The sequence below is a fragment of the Manacus vitellinus genome, unplaced genomic scaffold (assembly GCF_001715985.3).
Source record: "Manacus vitellinus isolate BGI_N305 unplaced genomic scaffold, ASM171598v3 scaffold_20_pilon, whole genome shotgun sequence".
In the NCBI taxonomy this organism is placed as follows: Eukaryota; Metazoa; Chordata; class Aves; order Passeriformes; family Pipridae; genus Manacus; species Manacus vitellinus.
In genome coordinates, this window is record NW_021939471.1 from 8745780 (window position 1) to 8766761 (window position 20982).

At 39.3% G+C, this 20982-nt stretch overlaps 1 protein-coding gene and 1 long non-coding RNA gene across 3 annotated transcripts; one reads left to right on the forward strand and one right to left on the reverse strand.

Moving 5' to 3' along the window:
• The first annotated feature begins 3974 nt into the window (after window positions 1-3974).
• On the forward strand, window positions 3975-6561 carry LOC108639476. 2 transcript variants are annotated; one of them, XR_001920529.2, is made up of 3 exons: window positions 3975-4227; window positions 4316-4500; window positions 6104-6561. It is a non-coding gene; the product is annotated as an uncharacterized LOC108639476 (long non-coding RNA). The 2 variants fall into 2 exon arrangements; XR_001920530.2 differs by having other exon boundaries at window positions 4316-4467.
• A 4578-nt stretch (window positions 6562-11139) lies between these two features.
• On the reverse strand, window positions 11140-16233 carry SUMO1 (small ubiquitin like modifier 1). The gene is made up of 4 exons (XM_018071634.1): window positions 16131-16233; window positions 14882-14959; window positions 12927-12998; window positions 11140-12010 (listed from the first exon to the last, which is right to left on the reverse strand). The coding sequence occupies exons 1-4, from the start codon at window positions 16212-16214 to the stop codon at window positions 11942-11944; spliced, it is 303 nt and encodes a 100-aa protein (XP_017927123.1). The 5' UTR covers window positions 16215-16233; the 3' UTR covers window positions 11140-11941.
• Window positions 16234-20982: the final 4749 nt, after the last annotated feature.

Sequence of the window (20982 nt, forward strand, 5' to 3'; positions counted from 1 at the left end):
CTCCCCAGAGCCATCTCTGGCTAAGCAAAATAAAGCCTTTCACTTTTCTTTTAATTATGCTATTGATTTACGAATATGTCTCTTACAGCCATATTCAGGAAATACAAACCAAACAGGACATCATAGAAGATTAATACAGAACTTATTAATTAAAATGTGAAATGTCAGTATTTGTAGCCCAATCTTCAGAAGAACTGAGCTTTTGCTGCTGCTGAAGTCACTGGAAGTGATGTATTCACATCACTCCTAAACTAAAAATAAAATCACACTATGAGTTTCTAAAATATTTCAAGATCTTTGGATATGTATTACATAAATGAAGCTAATTATTAAAATATTCACCATTTTTAAATATGCAAAACACCTGCAAATAAGTCTTTAGATCTTCTTTGCATCAAAAGAGAGAATGGGATTTGCTTTCCTCAGTAATGAGGAGAAAAGTGATGTTCAGAAAGAGAGTAGCAGCCACCTGCTAGAGTCATTACAATTACACAGTTGTTAATTACGTGGTACTGACAAATTATTCTGAAGAGCTTCAGGGCTTACAGTTGTGCAAAACAGGTTGAGAGGTTTAAGGCAGGAGTGAAACCAAACCTCAAGTTAATATGCAGGAGAAATGTGCATAAAAACAAGTAACTCTGAAAGCAGTATGCAAGCTAAGAGACTTCCCAACAAACAAAGAGCAGGGAAAAAACCCCAGCTGGCAGCAGCTCTGATCTTCTAAGTTCTATGGCAGCAAAATTTCCTGCTTCCTTTCGCTGTAATGTCTGACTAAATATTTCTGTTACAGACTGCTTTCAGTCACGGTTCAGACACTGATTGCAACAAACTAAGTGCTGTCTGGCTTGTGGTACAGATTCCATCTGCTTTGTACCATCAGGATAAAGTTAAGGTAGCAAAACAATCACTCATTTGCAGAAATTGTATACAGTCACCTGTTAAGTAATGTATGTCTACATGTAAGACCAGACACTACTGATTAATGGTAGAACACCATTCTTCCTTATAACCCCTCCCTAGGACCAGCAGCACTGAAAGAGTACAGCTGGAGTAGCAGAGGACAAGCTCTGTCTCAAAGTATGTTCTGAAATGCCATCTATTCTCCCTCACTGGTCCAACAACTTGTTTTAGGGTGAAGTGAAACAGGAGGGTCTCAGTGCACAGTGCCCCCTGGTATTAGAAAGAACTGCAGAAGCAGTTTTATAAATAACAGCCAAAACAAAACCCAACAACCCGCAAAGAGCAAACAGCAATTCTTTACACAAATCAGTAGACGTGGGTTTAGCCTGTAGCATAAATCCTAAACTGTGATTTATAGAAGAAAATAGGTTTTTTTATCTTTTCCTCAGCAATTCACCACCAGAGAGAACACAGAGCATCTTGAAGTTCTCTTAATGTCTCAGGTAAATTTTCATGCAGAAATTTTAGATCCACTAGCATAGGAATACATTTCATTTGGAGCGCTTGCACAACAGTGGACTGCAGCAGTTGTGGTAAAGTCCTAGTGTGCAAATCCTGAAGAGACATGAATATTTCATATCAAAAACTCTTGTGATGTAACTAACAAATCAGCACAACATTTTGGCATTTGCTGCTTGCAAGGAGATGGATCGATACCCCCCTATGACCATATATCATAAGTACTTACAGTAAAGTTAACTAACAAGAAACAGATCTCTGTATCTTGCTGAAGATTACTGTATGCACCTTTAGTTATCTCAGTGGCAGAGATAACAAGGAGATGAAGGATTAATATGTCATAGACAATTTCTTCAAAAGAGATTGAAGGGGAGAGTCCAGCCAACTTGATTTCTGTGCTTTTGCGTGGTAGTTGCTTTCAAGGTAGAAGACTATGGAAAATTCTTGTATTTAGCAATTATTTTGTAACTTTTTTGAGTGGTAATACCTGTTATTAAAACTAATTTCTTTATTATTAAGCCTCAAACAAGATAGATCAAGCATCACTAACAGTCAAAATTATTTTAACTACATTTACAGTAAGTGAAAGGTTTTTTTTTCCTTTTATTTTGTATCAAAAGTCAAGGATTACAAATTGTATTAACAAGCAGACACAGCAGCTAGATTTTTTTTTTCCCTTTCTAGACCTCACCTGTTAAGTGGAAAATCCCAAGTATGTGTACTAGAGCATGCACTTACAATAAATGTGGTTTGAGGTTACTTCGGCATGTCTGCTTGCATTAGGGTCATACCTGGAAACCGAAAGCTGGATTTTGTTGGGCCTTGCACTGCAGGCAGCAGACTGTCAGAGACAAAGCTTGCACAAAGTTAACCAGCAGGTCAGAGGCAGCAGGAAGCTCATAACTCACCTGTATCACATCACAGCTTCTCTCTGCTGGATATCATGGCCTTCCACCGTTCATCCACACAGAGGTCAAGTTAATTGTGAGCATTTAATCCAGCCAGCCAAGAGCATCAGCCTTCGGGAGAGCGGTCAAGGCAGCAGCACTGTTGATTAGGACAAGATCATCTGCAATATGTTAACAGTTGCCTGCACCAAAGTCTTAATATTTCCCCCCCAGTTTTGTTGTCTGAAGTTCACTACAGTCCTGACGACACATTTGATGCACCTTTTCTGACCATAACAAATGAAGATTCAAAGTAAGATTCTTGGTATCTTCGATTAATTTAAGGGGAGTGGGAAACAGAAGAGGGGCAGAAAGACCAAGAATATGAGTTTTGATTTTAAGTTATATCATACAGAAAATTCCTGTACCTAGAATGAGATTTACATGAAACGCAGCACTTTGATTCTATTTATAGTTTGTTCTGACACTTTCCCGCACCACCAAAATATAACATAAACATAAACACATTGACAAAAAGACCAGATTTACCTCTAGACAGAAACATTTGTACTCTGAAGGAACAATCAGCCACCGCCAGCCAGTAGTCCCACCGGCCAGCGGGCGGGGAGCAGGGGAGCCTGGACAGGCAGGAACGCGGCTTGCCGTGTGGCAGGGGCATTTTGCTGAAGGAAACTCCCAGTGCAGTGAGGATAATAAAGACAGCCCAAAGACTTATGCCAGTGTGTCCCTTTCTTGGACTACGGCCACCGCAGCAGGGCAGCTCCACCGCCGGCCTCCACCGCCACAGCACGGCTGGTGTCCCCTCAGGGCGCCTTGCCCAGCACGGAGGGAGAGCCGGGCTCCTTCGCCTCGCAGGTACCTCCCCAGCCCTCAGCTCCCTCACAGCACACCCTGTCCCGAGGCTCCCCCTCAGAGGGGCTCTCTCCCGGGCCGGGGCTGACCCCACAGCCTCCCAGGGCGGCACTACTCCGCACAGGACCTGCCCCGGGGCTGCCCCACGCCACACTGAGCTCTCCAGCAGCCCCAGCTGCTTTTTCACCCCAAGCACAGGTGTAGCTTTTCACCCCAGGCACAGGTGCAGCCAATCTCAAGTCACCCCCACACTCATTCACCCTCATTAGCAACAGGCTTAGTATTGGTTTTTTATTTATCTGCGTATCATCCACGCAGGCAGATATGGCATTTCCCTCAGTCCTGGTTTACAACTGGAGAAATACGGCCTGTCCGAAGCCTTCCCGTTTCACCTCCGTGATCATTCTGTAGCTGACCGTTCAGCTACCAGAGTTTTATGATTTTTTAGACCATACCTGTTTCCTCAGCATCCTGTTTTCTGTGACTGAAAACCCCTGTGTCTGCCCACTCACCTGTTACAGCTTTAAAAACATTTAGAAAGAATACAGGGAAAAACACAAACTTGGCAGAGGCTCAAGAATATAGCTTAAGAAGCAACATATTTGGACACTAAATACTAGGAAATCAATGTAAGAGTAATCAAGTATCACAAAGGCAAGTATCTAGTGGAAGAAAAAATAGTAAAACATGTTATATAGAAAAAACAGGCACCGTTGGCTACAGCAAGAGGAAAAGCCCCACAAAATTTATTAAGTACATAAAGCATACATGTTTCAAAAATGTTAAATCTCAGTTAATAATAATCATTCACTGAATGTCAAATTTAAGTTCATTATTAATTATATTCCCATTCTGATTCCTCCTGAAAAATGCCAAAATGAGAAATCTGCCCAGGAAAGAGAACAGAAAAGGCAGAAAGGTGACATTAGAAGTGAAGAGGAGGAAGAAGAACAAGAGCAGAAATGGAAAAGGAAAGAGAAGTAGGAACAAATGGAAAAAGTGAAGGTAGATCTGGAAAAGGAACAACAGAGGAGATGGAAGAGATGTGGTTAGTGAAGATAATGTTCTCATTTGAGAAGGAAATATTTGAATGGAATCATGACAGAACTATTGTAGTCTGTGCTTTTCTTTTGCAGGCCATGCACATGCATCCAAACCTATCAATGTTCCAGCATGAAGAAACATAGATAACAACAAAACATCTTCTAATATAACAGAAGACTAACAACACAGCGTGTGAAGGAGCCAGCAAACTGATCCAGCACTGCCAGGCAAATTCTAAACTAAAGTATAACATCACAGATCTTTTAATCTGAAATAGGTGCATAGCAGCATACTAGATTTTTCCTAAGTTTAGTATTGTGTGTATGTCTACTAACTTAACTTCATTTTTTCTAATACTTTCATCTAAATTCTGATTTTTCCAAGTGTCTCTCAATATGAAAAAAATCAGTATCAACAGTGATTCAAAGTCATTAAACAAATTCAGGTTTTCAACCAATTGTACCTAGCTTACAGTGAGTTCACGAAGATGATATTCCCCACTTTTCATAAAGCACTAAATCCCTTACTGAGCATCTCCCCTGACAAAAACCTCAGCATGGTTATAACTACATGGTTATAAAGATCTCATAACAATGGAGATTATCCGTTAACTGTACAAGTATTTGATAATACAAAAAAAAAAAAAAAGGCATTAATAGCACTTTTGCTCTTTACTACTGCTGATATAGCTTTAGGGGGAAAAAAAACCCAAAACAAACCCCACAAAAAACCCTCCCACCAAATACTTGAGGCAAAGCTCCGGGAAACCTGTAAGTATATTGCACCAGAAACCATAAAGCTCTGGTGCAATATAATTATCACATTTCTATTCATCCTTTGAAATGCTCTGCTTACACAAAACAATAAATTTGACACCATCTCATTGCTTCGCTTCCATGTGATAATTTTTCATTGGAGCGGCATTTCCCGGGGAGAACAGCGACCTCCTCGGGTGGTCTCGAGGAGCTGCAGCCTACCTAAAAATGGCTGAACACGCTGGAACACACCCAGGAAAACAGGCATCCCTAGGAACCTGATTAGTAGAAGTAGAATGTTTTAAGAGATGGTTGAAAAGACATGACAAATATGACTTATAAAACATTTTTCGAAATTAATGCCATGCCCTGCTTAACTTTCTTTCAGGAAAAGCAAATAGGCATTTAAGTCCAACTGCTGGACTGAGAACACCAAGATGCTTGGAAAACATCCTGAACATCATTCAGCGAAGCAGATGACCTTTTTTTTTGATTTTTTTTCTTAACTTCCTATTCACAAAATAGGGAGAATATTCCTTTGCTTCATGAACCTCCTTTTCTTTTACTCTCTTTACTCTCAGTGGAACCCTCTTGCAAAAATAGCCCATTTTACTGCCATTCTGTTTACACCCAAATCTCAGCCAAGGCATTCCACTGCCTCCTTGTTTGTTGTATAGCCTGGCTTCTCATTCGGGGTTTGTGTTCTTGTTACACAAATATGCATTCCAATTTTTTCTTCCAGCTCCTACTCTCTGAACTTTCCTATCTGTTCCACTGCTCTCCTCTATCCCTTGCCTCCACATCTTTGTTTCACGTAAGCCAGGTACCTGTATCCGTATTTCTTATGTCCTTCTCAAAGGCACATATGTGAAAGATATAATTCAGGCTTTAGCCCCCTTACAGATAGCATGAAAGTAGACAATATTTTTCTTTAATATTTATTTGCAGAACCAACCAGACATATGCTAAATATCACTAAGCAGCACCCATTCTCTCTTGATTCTCAGTTCTCTCCCCTTCACTTTGGCAATCTGCTTAGCTCCTTGGGTCAGCATCTGCTCTTCTGGCAAGAATGCTCAGCAAACCCAAGGTTGCTATAGCAATTAATAATCATTTACGTTTTAGTTTACAGAAACAGAAACTAGAAGAAGAGTGGAGGTGCCATGAGGAGGAGGTGGCAGCAAAGAAGTCATAATTAGAGAAAACAGCACAAGAACGTATTTGGCAGCAGCAGGATTATCACAGGAAGCTTCTGCAGTTCCAGAAGAAGCAACAGTTAGAGGAACATGGAGCAGCAGATGGTCTGTAGAAAGGCTAATGCTTACTTTAGTTGCAGATAATTCTTCAGAATGGATGATTTCTGGTAAAGACATAGACAGCCTGCGTGTGTCTGCCTTGAGATTCACGTGACACTAAGTCCCACACTTACAGTACCTCAGCTGCTCCTCAGTTAAACAGGTATGGTAACAATAGTCCTCTCTGCCACAGTCCCTGCAGCCTGAAAAAAAGAGAAATTCCACAGCCTAGCTATGATGCAACCATGAAGATGCTAGCAATAACAATGTTTGTGCTACATCTCTTCATTTCGTGATGCTTTCTCCTCCGAAAACCCAACTCCCAGTATCCACACAGTTAAAAAAAGATATTCTATTTCCAACAAATAGTTGCAGAGAAACTTGAAACCTCTTGAAAACCTAGGTGCCAAGTAGATCTTAAAAAAATCCAATTACAATTTAAGAAAAAGTCATGTGAAACAATAGTAAATACTTGAAATGTCAATACTATAACAGTATTTTATTTTTATCTGAAACTGATGAAAAAATAGGGAGTATGTAAGCAGCTAAGAGTTGTTTGTGGTGTTTCTAAGAGGCACAAAAATGCAGAAAGAAGGAGCAATGTAGTTAGAGGAGGAATGCCAGCACCTGGGAGACATGGCAATAGAACACCTGGAATATGAAGGAAAAAACTGAGAAAAGACAAGACATAAGGCTGAGGAGAAAATGAAGAGGAAGATGCTAGACCAGCTCTAGAGGAGTCAAAACACAAGCACAGCTTTTAATCAGGTATGTAGCCAATAATAAAAGTTAACTTCCTTTCCTCAGTAATAATAACACATGGCCACCTCATGCCAGCCTGTACAAAAATACTTGTGCAGTCAGGAGTTCTGTCGGTGTAGTCACCATTGCAGAGCAGCATCAGTCCCTCAGGAGTTAGTTAAGCTGCCTTCAGTTCCAGCTCCAAGACACAATGCAGTTCTCCTGCTATTTAACCAGTTTTTCAATATTTCCCCAAATTCCATCAGCAATTCACATGCATCTGTATTCTTTAACTATTTCAGAGTTTACAGCATCCATTTCCATTACAGAAAGAAGCCCAACAAGATTTCCTGCCCACCTGTAATTATGATTACCTTCACACGATCCATGGGTGCAGACTCCACAGTATGCTTCCAGAGCTCATTCCTACCAGCACCTAGGAACACAGGAACTGGGAGGCTGCATAGCACATATTAAAACATTGGAAATAGCGTAACAGGCCTTCTTAATGGAAACCTAAATCAATTTGTGAGCCACAGAGTGCTACCAGGGATAAAAGGCCAAGTAATAACTACAGCTGAGAAGCAATTACGACCTCCTGCTTGCTCTGCTCGTGCTGTTGTGACAGAAGGACATACTGGTCCACAAGAAGGTATTTACATAAGCCAACATTTTCTTCCCCTTGCTCAAAGCCAACTCCTAGGGGAAGCCCAGGCTCCTGCCAAGGCTCAGAAGGCACCGTATGCACTGTGGCAAAGCCAAAGAAACTGCCAGGGCACAGCAATGAGCTGTGTAGGTGTCATCAAACCAATACACCAGCTTGCTAACAGCAGGAGGAATTCTGTCCTGTGTCCACAATTCTCTTTATTAACACTGTTTGCAGGCAAAGAATAAATCTGGAACCACCTCTGCAGTTCCAAGAAGCATGATTAATGGAAGCTATCAGACTTCGTCCTCATCCACAGGTGTTTGCTCATGTTCACCTGCCTAAAAAAGGTAGACCTGAAAACAGTATAAAAGAGTAAATAAATGCCTGGTGCTAGGAATGGGCCATTGCACTGAGCTCTTTCAGTTGCAGTCAAATTCAACGATCCAACCTGGCTCAAGAGAGGAACAATGTTCCTTTTTGGCACAAGAGTTACTCAATCACAAATTTATTTTCCTAGACTGCAGCACTAGTCTATGTATACATCCCATTGATAGGAAGTAAAAGGACTCGTGTTTGATCAGCCAGTAGAAATTAATCCAGACAGACCTCCTGAAGTGCCAGAACACAGATTCTTTGGTCTATTTTGTGTTAAGAGATGAAACAATGAAATAACCAGGTTACAAAAAGGTAGGAAGACATCAGTGCTGACTTCTGGGGGAATCCTCCAAAACAATAAATTGCAACAAATGTACAACTGTAAGAAAAGGCTAATTGTGGTTTCAGCAATAAAATTACTACAGAGAAACTGTAGCAAGGTAAGAACTTTTCTTCCTTAAAAATTAGGTTATTATCATTTTTTGGTTCTCCAATATTATCTAACAAAGTGTTACATGTATAGATTCAATTTATATTGCAGTTCCTGTAGTTAACTCTTCCTGGGGAAAAGAGTAATCAATTTTTGCAGTCTCTAAATTGAAGCTGAACTTCATCAGGTATGCACTAACTACTAGTTCTAAGGGCAAAACAAAACCCATTTATACCACTTCCAGCTTGCCCAATTCCTACAGGTCTCTGTATAGTGCCTCAAAAGTTGATCTTCTCATTTAAGAAAATTTACCTGAACAGCAAGAATTTAAATGTGCATACAGATGTACAGCACAGGTCAACACAGATAGTTTAATACTGTATCCTTAAATATAATTTCCATTTAAATTAGGAAAAGCTAAAAACTAGTAAACAACTGTAGTGTTTCTAAAACAATACATGGCTAGTCAAAATTTGTGGCAGAATTCAAGTTTTAGCATTATCTGACACATTAACTGAAGTCCAAATCCTGCCAACATTTATGCATTTGGCTTCAAAAAAACCTTATATTGTCAAATTGATGATCATGTAGACACATACTTAAGAGAACACACAAATCCTTTAAACACAGCAGCTTTAAGAAAATCTGCTAAAACTGATAGTTTTGTGATGTGTTTATCAATAAAGCTTTTATACATCAACATAGTGAATACTAAATATATTCTCACAATTCAAAATAAAGCAAGTATTAGCTCTCAGCTTCTATTGCATAACTGACTCAGTGAAGATGGTTTTATTTTCCCAACACATTCTTTAAAGCCCTTAAAACCAACCTTCTTCTAATACACGGGTAAGCAAAAAAAAATTGCAGGAGGAAAAAAGACTTTCCTTTTTTGCTCCAGCATATGAAAACCAACCTTACTTTCAGTCATATCCTCCAAAGCTGCAACTGTTTTAAACCTTCCACTCCAGCTTTTCAGAAAAAAGTTCATTGAAAAGGATTAGTTCCTCCAGAGAAATCAAGAAAATTCAAGTCTAACTCCTTGACTTCAAAATTCAGGGTTTATTTCAATGTATAATTTCCAAGAATTAATTCTTTAAAAAGGGTACCAGTGCCTCTGTGTAGCGCACGTGTCTTCTCATTTTACACTGAGTTCTCAATACTAATCTTTGAGGCAGAGTACAGTTTTCCCATTATTACTCTTCTGTCAAGTTCTAACAGCAAAGGCTTGGCTTTAGACCAGCAGCTCTGTTGAGGCTCTTTGAGGCTTCACAACAAGTCTGAGAAAGAGGTCAAATCAGTTTATAGAGTGGATATGGTACCAGCGACAAAGAGATGTATTTTAGGACAAGGTTACAGAACTAAAAGCAATCTTTGCCTTGAGCTTCATCCTACTGAAGCCACATTTTGCAGAAAACCCTCCTCCACAGTCTCAAGAGAACTACATGCAGTGCTTCAGGTAGAAAGCTGATATAAATGAGCATATAAAACCAGATTTGGAAGAGGAAAATGAACAGCTAGAAGCAAAGATAGTCAGGGCAGCAACTAGAATACCAGCATCAAACCCCAGGGATCTGGATTCAGTTCTCAGCTCCACCTTCAGCTTCCAGAGAGACCCCAGTAAACTACCACACCCTGCACCTCAATTCCTAGTTTGCAGAAGAGGGATAATAGGAACTTGTCTAAAAACAAGAGCATTATACAAGTTTAAATTAAAGATGATCTGGTAATAATCACAAGGTTGTTTTATTTCTGGTTTTCTGAGGCAGACATATTTGGTATTCTAAAAAAGCAATTGGAGGTGAGTGCAAAGAAGCCATGGTCAACATCACAGTAGCAATCCTTCTTCCCTTAAGAATTGAATTACATAAAATACTTTAAGAAAACCCCATATTCTGATATTTTGTAAACAAAAATTTTAATCTTTAAAAAAATTGCTTAATGTAACTATGTATACAAAAGTATTACTAAATCAGAAACAGGGCACAAACCACAAGCATGAAAGAAAATGCCATTTCTAGCTTTACAGCAAATGCCATAATAAAAGTATTCAAGATCTGCAATTTCTTCCAAGTATGCCAGCACTAAAATGTGTCTTTGACTAAAGCTGGCATTCACAGTGAACTTTATTTACCAAACCGAACAAGTCCTATTCATCTGCAAAAAAGCTGAAGCAGGGAGAGTACAGAAATCTTCTCTCCACACTACTCTGCCCATAACCTGCCATCTCAGCTTTCATATCCAGTAACAAGTTCTCAAACTGACCATTTATAACCTGCAAGTCGCCAGAACATGTAGCCCCTCGTAACGATGCCCAATGAACCATCACGACAGTTCCATGTCATCCACATTATACGAAATATAGACATTTAAAACCATCTTTTATTTCCTTCCAAGTTTCATTTTCAGTTTAAATTCTGTGCATGAAGTGCAGATCTATGTAACTGTACGTGAATATTCTCTACCAAGAAAAGAAACAGCTACTAGCAGTCACCTGCAAAACAAGCAGATCAAGTATTTTACTAGGGCAAGTAGAAATTTTTTTCATGAGGTATATTTACAGAGCACATTTTTTTTTCTGGCTTCAACTTACAGTCACTGGAAAAGCATGCTCTAATTATAACTTTTTATGGTTTTGCTCATTTCCAAACATTTGAAAAGAAAATGCAAGTTGTTTATAAAATTGTTTTTCTGGTTTATTTTAAATGAAGCTGGTACAGACAATGTCCATTCAAAACCCACGTCCCAGGCCAAAAGGTACAAACAAGAGTGTCAAAGTAACACCAGTTGGCTGCTGTGAACATTCTTGCATGAATACCTGCGTGTACTAATTCCTATATGAAGTTAAAATGCTTCTGGGCTCTTCTGGTAAGATTTAAAAATCATTAGGGTTTTCAATTTTATGTCTTCAGCAAAGCCATCTCTGGAGCAAGGAACAGATGACAACAGTTCTCGGTTTTCCATTTCCAACTCGGTAATCTTCTTTGTTGGGCCATCAGCACAATTTAAGCAAAATAGCTCTGAGTTATGGATACACAATTTCTCCACAGTTTAGTTCTCTGAAAAACTTCATCTCGCACTGAAAGTTATAGTCCAAGAGTGAAACAGTCACACATCAAAACTTCAGGGCAGATATGGAAGTCATTAAGAACACTCGCCCACCTGGCAGATCTTACAGCCTTCGTGCCTGAAATGCACGAGCCTAGTGAACATACAAATGCATGTGTGTACATGTATTCCTAAAGGGGAGGGCAGAAGGGAAGAGGGAGAGCAAGGTTGCAGCTGGATCACAGAAGTTCAGCACAATGAAAACAGAAACAATAGTGTATAATGAGCACGAGAATTCAAAATACCAGACGCTTGAAAGTAAACTCCCAGAGATGGGGTGCCAGTTTCAGTGTTGAACACCACATTACAAAAGAACTATTATTTAAAAATAAAAAAGGATTAAGAGGGAAGAAAAACAGAAGGATCTAAACTGTTGAGTGACCCCCCGTCTGTTCCTGATAAACTTCAATCACATCTTCCTCCTCCATCCCCAGCTGTGAGAACAGAGAAAAACAGCAAACAATTGTTATAAATTTGGTGTGATGAAATCAGAGCAGGTCCTAGACAATTCATACAATGTTTTGTTCCTCTGTCCCATCATAATTCAAAGGGGCAAAAAGTCACCATCTCACTAGACAACATTCATGATTTTTAGTCCTTTTCCTCAGATAAGGACTTAGATATCTGAGTCAAAGCAAAAGCCTTATAGTGAAGTTTAAGCCCAGTTGTGGAGCAGCATACACCAGGCTGGAAGTCACTAGCTTTACCTTTCTCTAAACCCCTTGTTTAGGGGGAACATCTTACTAAATGCACCAGCTGTACAGCCACCTGCATTATATATAGCACAGCACTCGCTTACAATACAGCCAACACCTACAGCTTGGAACTCAAAGCCTGTTTACAGCTCTTCTCTCAGAGAGAGCAACTTGCTCCATTTCACAGTCAACAAGTTGGTTTGATTTTTCAGGCCATTATTATGAGGGTTTCTTCCTGCTTTGTCACAACAATTGGTGGAAGTCACTGAACAGAAGTAGTTGTTTTCTGTTTATTTACACTTTGATCTAGTAAATGTGAACTAAATACATATTTATTCCAAAGTCACACTGAAGTTCAAGCTCAACAACTGTCAAGCTCCCTTCAGGCTTTTTTTCCCCTCCACCAGCAGGCAGTGACTATTCCCTCCCTTCTGAGGATTAACATGAAGTCTCTTTCTGAACTGCCTGTGGGCCTTAATAAAGATCCTAATTAGCGAAATACAGTCAGACTCTATTTGACTAAATACAGTCCGATAAGTTGGCTGTATGTAAAGAAAAAAATCTTCATTCTGGTTAACAGTCTAGCAGAACAGAGAAACTAGCCAAGTCAGTATTTAGTTTGTCCAGTGAATTATATCACACTAAAGAAACTCACCTCCTTGGGGGTATGATTATCAGTAATTCTCTGACCCTCGAAGAGGAACCTGAGTGAATTCATTGGAACACCCTAAAAAAAAAAACAAACAAAACAGATGTACAAGAAAAAAAGCCAACTTACTGAAACTTGTATGTGTTTACAAGAAAAGCATTTTAAATTGAAAAAACCCCACATTGAAGTCAAAAAATAAAGTGTTAGTTCCTGTTACACAGGGAGCTCAGCTATTCTGTTGCACTCGTGTAGACGACAAAGAAGTGACTCAAAAAGCATGAGAGTGCTAAAATGCATGTTTATTCCAGAGTCTCACTGGAGTTCTAGCTCAATGACTGGGAAGTTTCCTTAGCTTTTTTCCCTTGTCTTTATTTATAACGTATTGACTATACCCTCCCTCTCAAGACATTACACATGGAAGTCTTGTCTTTTTCTGATCTGTGTATCAGTCTTAATAAAGATCCTAAAACAGCAGGAGGAACATGATGTTTACTTCACAAACTCCTACCCTTGCTTTCCCAATCTTCTATGGCTACAGGAAGGGACAGCAACATTTACCACTACCACATTTTGCAAAAGCTCTGCACTGGGGACAAGAAAAAGAGGAGCTGAGGGGGGAGAAAAAGGAACAGCTTTCAAACAATGAGAAAGGAGCATCCCAAAGGTACATAAAGTTGCAGTATGTCTGCTGCACAGTGTGCCCACGTTCCAGCAGAACATCATACTTCACCTCAATAGGTAAGGCAAACACCTCGTCTTTTCCTTGTCTTACAAGGTACGAGCAAAACAAATGCAAGTGAAATACCACATGGTTTGTGCATCAATTAGATCTCAAACATTGCTTGCAAATAACTAGGCAGACAAATTTCACAGGAAAGGACAGATCTTCACATTGTTTAAACAATCCCTCTGGCCAACTTGGAAGAAGTGTTCATGGTCCCTTGACTAGAGAAAGGGTACTTGACATCAAAAACTGCATTGACTGCTGATGAAGGCAATCACAGACCCTCCAGAATTCAGCCCAGGAGATATAGCTGTGTTCATTCAAACAATTATTTTTTTCTTAAAAACAAATTCTACACATGCATTTTCATTAGTCAACAAGACTGCTGCATGAATTATTTCCAGACCTTATTTTAAAATTTCAAGTTTTCCAAATGAATCACAATTTTAATCACTTGGATTTGGCTATCTGGCTATCTGGTGTTTGATCTTTTCTTTCCTCCTACTCCAGAAAGATAGCAAAAAAGAACACATTCGACAAAAGAACTCTTCAATGACAAGTTCAACTCATCTTTAAGTATTAAGAAAAAAAAACCCAAAGTATTATTACTTATGATTATATCTCCTGAAATGAACTCCAACACACTTATCGAAGAAAAGGCCACATAAGGCATCTATCCCCAAAGCTGAGGGCAAACTAGGCCAAGGCTTCTGAAAATAGCAGCTGTGAATCCACAATATCTGCCACAGAACCTGCAAGTGAAGATATATTTTTGCTCTGTCACAGTTATTACTATTTACCTACACCCACAATTAATATTGCAGATTTAGCTTTAACTTAGGGCACAATAACTGGTGTTACTTGATTACCATATTAACAGCTGTAACAATGCCTAAGACTGCTCTCATCCTAAACTGCAGCATTCTACAGCTTTAAGGGAATTTTATTTATAAACAAAAGATTTTACAGCAACTATAAATGCATTTTAAGCATTTTAAAAACATTTTAAAACAAATTCTCTGTCTTCTGAGCAGCCACTACATATTTTCAAACAGTAATTTTAACTTACTTCAAACTTCACAAGGGTCTTACATAGGAATACCTTTACTTGTCAAAAGAAATTTAGGAGATCCATTATATTTGTACTGCCAGATACCTCGAAAGTCTTTATTTGAAAGAACAGTGAGAGAAGTGCTTGGGGTTTTTATTTTTTTAAAGGCAGGGTCATTTCACAAACCTGTCTTTGACAGTATGATTCTTTGAGTTTCTTGAGGTGTGTTGTCATTTTCACCTTGAAGTGAATTTCACTGCTGTCCTAAGAGCAGAAAAGGAAAAAATTAACTCTCCTTGTAGTAAATGCAAACTTTGTTATTTTTAAGTCTTTCATTAAGGAAAATTTACATAAAACTAACATGGAATGCAGTTTAACTATCACTATGCATACCTCGGTGCATCATAACATGAACTCCAGGATGATGTATCAGTCACTAAATTCATCATGCACTTCCACAGGAAGCTCTTTTTTAAAGAACAGATGGCATAGTATAGCCTTAGGCTCAATATAGAGGTTTTGGATTTAAAAGTACTAAACCCCATACATGGTTCAGTCTGTGCTTCCATCTTTACCCAGCTGATGCACTTATGAAATACAAACATACATATGCAGGGGACTTCTGCTCTGAGATTCCTAAAGAGGCAAGTTAAAGCTTGCACTTCAAAACATTGTTCAATTAGAGTAATTATCTAGAAGTCAGGATACAGGAAGACTTGGCAACACAACACTAACCTGAGGAGAAATCTTAGGACTCATTATTCTGTAGTCCTTCCTACCAGCCATAAGATACGAGTAGCTACAACTGTCAAAATGGCTACAGAGGTAAAACAGACTGCTAGAGGTTCATGTGGGTAACTTTCAGCTTTTGAATGTGTTCTCATCATTGCTGATTAAGCCAGCAAGAGGTAAGGTAGTTTCTGTTAGTCCTACTTTAAGTCATCTGTCTCCGCCCAACAGCAGCAAACAATACTACTCCAACAAACAATCCTAGTTAAGTCATCTGAGCAAGGGGTTCTTTGCACAGAAGGACTTCTGTTCAAGAAAAATCTCCACATTCACATTCCAACACAGCTTGAATACAGACTTATAATCCACCATTCACATCTATCAACACACCAGCCAACAGAATCCTTTTCCTATCTCCCTCCAAGAAAGCTGACTTCATGCCTAGTGTACTTCATCAACCCTGGAGACCTGAATTTATCAGTTTTGCCACTTATTTCATTCCTATCCTCAGATAACATAATCCCTCAATGCACCAGAAAACCCCACACCAGAGTATACTAATACACATCACTGGCTGTTGAAGTAGTTTATGGCAGGGGAGGATCCACGCTGAAGAACTGAGAGTATAAACTTTCATTCGGTCACTTCTACCCTACAAAAACTCACACCTCCCCAAGTGTCAGCAAGCAATTATGTAAAAACTCACCTGCCCAATGACTTTGAGTTTGATGTACTCCCCTTCTTTCTTATCTCCTAAGTCCTCAGCTGAAGGTTTTGCTTCCTGCAACATAAAAAAACACGATCAGTTCAACACTTTATTATTTTCAATGGACAGTATGGCAGCTGTCATCCTTTTTATTGTATGAAATCAGACTACTCAAGGTATTTTATTTCTTTCTCTGTGTGTGTATGAAGATAACAGTAACCTTTCAATATTATGAAAGGTTGTCTGTCTGCCTGTGAAAAGCTTAATTAATGACAGATGAGAAACACTGTAAAGATGGCAAGAGAAAAGAATCATTTGGAAATAAATGACGCACAAAAATGTATTATTTTATTTATTGTTATTATTATGTATTATTCTATACCACAAAGTCTTGGACAACAAACAAACCAGAAAAGAAACACAGGAAGTGTACTAAGAGGCTCAGATATTTGACAGAAAAAAGAACATTGTGAAGAGAGTAAGCAGAAAGCACTTGTGACACCCTATCCACTTAAGAGTGACCCATGCACGCATTTTTCAATCTACTGCATCAAAATCTATTGCACCACTTTCAAAAGGATGGTCAGCCACCTTCTTTTCTATGACAACAAAACATCATCAAACAACAGCTTCCTTCTAGCATGTTTGTTTTAAGACCACAATTCTTAAAAGTTTTAGAAGTTGCAGTTCCAAGAACTATAGTGTTTTGATATCTTTGCAGGATAAGAATTAACTGTACAGACAAGTTTGATTCAACAACTTGAGCATTAAGTCTCATCAAAAGGGAAGCGTTATGCACTCTAAGACATGAGATAAAGACATCAAAGTTTTCATGTTAGCAGTTGATAGATAAAACAAGTGAGAGATCAGGTACTATTAACCCCATTCCTTGCCTGTCACTACGTATTCTGGGTCAGGCCTTTAGTTATGTCTCACTGCAGCATAAAAGGATTTTACACAGACACTGCCTCAGGTCTAGATGGTGCTCAATGAAAAATTGTTCCCAAGTAGTCAGAAGTGTGGATACCCTGCTGATTGTGTTTCAAATCTTCCTTTCATACTTTATTGCTTAACATAGTTGCTAAAATAACCAAAATACGTACATGTGCCTACCACAGGCTTTTTCCCAGCCCTAAAGAGACTTTTGGCCAAGTAAACAGAAATATCTCTTGTATGGTTAGACTTGAACTTTACAATCAAGTGCCAGAAACAGATACTAACCTCCTCTATTAAGTCCATCCAGATAGATCTCTATCTCCAGATTAAAATGGCAGACAAGCCTTTTTAAGGTTTGGGGTTTTTTTCTCCTTAAAGAGGTTAAACATGCACAACTTCTTTGAATGTTAAGAGTTCGGGGATGACCAGGGCAATTCTGCAAACACCTTTCCCATCTGTACCAGTCTCAGTCTGGGGTAAAGAACAACAGGAAGTGCTCTTTGTATCATTTTGACTCAATGTCTCAACCCAGATCAATGCGATTTCTGCAAGGACAAAAAGTATGAGCCAGAGACTCCGCCTGGTTTGAACAACTTTTCTTTTTTTAAATACCTACCTGGGCACAACCCGAACTGCTGGGACTGATTTATCACCCTTCAATCTCAAACCCAGAATCTGAACCTGAGCTGCCAAGAAACTAGACAGTAGTCTTCAAGTAAGTCACTTCTGAAGCATGAAAGGAGTCTTCATGGGTAACACAGTCACATCAACCATGTTCCCCACCGAAGTTTTGCCTTTCTAACATACCTGGACTCTAAGCTCATGAGACTATTTGCAGGAATAGAAATACAATGGTTTCCATTCCTGACTAGAAAGAAACAAAAACAAGAACCTGCAACTTTTTCTGATAATTTACACAAACAGCATTTTTAATTAGAGGATTACTAACCTCTAGGAATCAGAATGAGATTCAAATCTCTACAGATCTGAAATCTGTAACTTCGAAACTAGCTCCTGTTTCACTATCACTGACAGAATTTGTAAGAACACACTGTTCCTTTCACGTTCCTGACATGTCTCAGGTCATTCACTGTCTAAGTTTACCTTACAAATTGCATTACCCCAGCAGTAGAGGTATTTGTAGTGGTTATATAATTCTGTGCATTGTAACAGATCTACCTACTTAGATTTCCAAACCAAATCACCCTGCACAAGGTATTACTAATTATCATCGCTACTGTGACAGTGCCTCTGGCCAATAGGAGTGGGAAACTTTGATTCATGTTTGATTCCTACCCTCAAGGAAAGAGGGTTGTAGTACTAAAAACAAACAGGGGAAGCAGCAAACAGAGGGAATTGGAGTTTTCAAGCCATAAAGATGCTCATTTAAAGCCCCAGCAACCTCTCGCTCACCAAATAAGTGCAAAGAGAGCTGTAACTTTAGGAAAAGAGAAATAATATCAAATCAATGCTGACAGTGCCAATAACTCAAGCTTAAAATAGGAGAAAAATATTTTAAATCAGAACACAAGACCCAGCAAGTCTGAAACAGCTCTCTGCAGTTTGTCAGTGAACTACACTGCCATTCAACAGTAAAGGTAACACAAAAACACTAAAGAACAAAGAAAGCAAGGAGATTGCAAAGTTGCTAAACTCCAAGAAGTCGTTAAAATCCTGATTCAGCAATTTGCAAACAAGCCTCCAGACTTCTACTTGCCCTGTGAAAGGAACTGGTGCTTAGGACACCTCATGAAACAGTACATGAGAAAAGACCACCATACAAATGGACCAGAAATGCCACAGTGCTCCAACTTCAACTTTCATTAGATGCTTGAAGTTTTAAAGGGTTCATTCCACAATTTTCCTTAACAGCACAAAATAAGGATTCCAGTACTGCCTCACATATATATGTATACCAACACTAATTCATGACCCCAAAGAGCACACAAAGTTTCTGGGATGAAACCCTGGTATTGCTATTGCAACTAACAAAACCACAAAACAAACACTGTAAGTTAATATATTTCAAGCTTCCTCCTCCAATTTTCAAAAGTGCTCAAATTTCAAGCCTGAAAAAAACCCCCCTATGCTCAGCATTTTAAAGAAAAATTAACAAAAACAAAATGACTGGAGGAATAGACTACAACATACTTCCTAACTGAGCAAGTAAACTCTTACTTTTTTTTATAGGAGTGGAAAAACACAATCAAACTATAGTATTCTTTATTAATAGTACACGAACAGATAAAAATGACAGGATTTAGATTCAATGAAACTAAAACCAGGTTAAGACTCTTGAAGGGAGAGGAAAAAACAATTTTTTTTTGTTTTGCTTAGATCCCACTAAGCAGCCATATGCTGGTTTGTTTTTTTTTTTCAAGTCTGTCCTTTTTGCAAGCATTTTTACTTATCATAAAAGTCAATTTCCCATTGGAAATAAAGTAACTAAGTCAAGTATACTTCTTTTAGTATAAACACAAGCCAAAACTATCGTAAGTGGTGACAAATGGTGCCCTCTTAACTTAGTTTCAGGGCCAAAAAGAAAGACACTGTAAGGAAGCCACAATTTTGGGTAATCCAGTTATTCCTGTAGGATTGATAAACAGAGGAACGAGATTTACAGTGCTCATAACCGTACATCATACTGTTACTTAAGGATCTGTTTAGCTCTTGTTGCACAGTCCCCCCAGAGGTGAATGACACAACACCTAACCATGTTTTGCTTATCTATGAAAAACAAACAGCAGGGCCCTTATTCACGGACCTTTAAAACATGTATCCACAAAACTTATGACACACGTGGAATTTTACATACTTTAAGCAGTCTCAGAGAAAAATATGTATGTGTTTTAGCAGAATTTGCCAGGAGAAGGAATTACCCAGTGAGAGCTGCTATGTGTTAAAACATGCCTTGGGTCACACATGCAGACTTCTACAGAGCAGGTCACGTGAACATCTGTCTAAAAAACGTAGTTCAGAATTTGCCTGGTTTGGGGTTTTTTTTGTTTTGTTTGTTTTTTGTTTTGTCTTTGCATGTTTTTACATGCAGTCACTTTCACGTATTTTACTACAGCAGAAACGTGTCCTACTGGGAGCCAGCCATCGCTGTGCTCCCAGCTGCCCTCTCCCAGGCACAGCCACAGACAGCAGCACCATCCTCAGCTGCATTGTGCTTCCAAGCCGGAGGCGGGGAGGAAGACCATCAGCACATACAGCTCTGGTTTGTATTCACCGGTCAAAACGTACCGAGGCTGTTCCTCAAAGCAGACACAGTACACACTAAGCTTAGCCTTCTCTCTGGGTACTTTTGATTTCCTGGCTGGCTCTATTATTATTCTTGACTTCACAGCACTACAAGAAACATTTGTGAGTACTGACATGGATTTTTCCAAAGCCTTAGCATTATAACAAAGTTAGAAAACACTGCCCTATGACGGCAATACAAAAAATAAGGCAAAACAGAATACAAATTAAAACCGGAACGCTGTTTTAACTTTCCACCAGCAGGTCATATAGCCTAAAGCAATAGTTGTAAGCAAAGGACTGTACACATGCCAGGCCGAGCAAGCCAGGAACTTGCGGTACAGGTAACTATTTAAGTCCACGACTGGGAAGACGGAATCGACAGGGACAGAACGATGTACATAGAGAGAAGGCAGGAGAGAGCCTTGGTGAAGGACGGGGTACTTAATACAGGCAAGCAGCGCTCAGCTAAGAATGCCTGGTTTTCTTTCCCCCCCCCCTTCGCATTCCTAGGGCGAACAGAGGACCTGACAAGCTTAACCTAACCCGCACAAAGCCCGCTCCGGGGGGAGGGCATCCTACCACAACCCGGGAAATGGGAAACGAAAGGAAACAACTGTTGTGCAACACGGCTCACCCCTCGGTGTACTCCCGGGTTCCCCGGGCCGGGGCT

Bases quoted from the DNA above. Each gene is read 5' to 3' on its own strand.
- SUMO1 (XM_018071634.1), bottom strand. From the start codon at position 16,214: ATGTTGCAGGAAGCAAAACCTTCAGCTGAGGACTTAGGAGATAAGAAA. The intron at 12,999-14,881 runs GTTTGTGAAATG...TTTTTTTTTTAG, and splicing joins AATCATACTGTCAAAGACAG to GGTGTTCCAATGAATTCACT. The intron at 12,011-12,926 runs GTGAGTTTCTTT...CTGTTCTCACAG, and splicing joins ATAATCATACCCCCAAGGAG to CTGGGGATGGAGGAGGAAGA.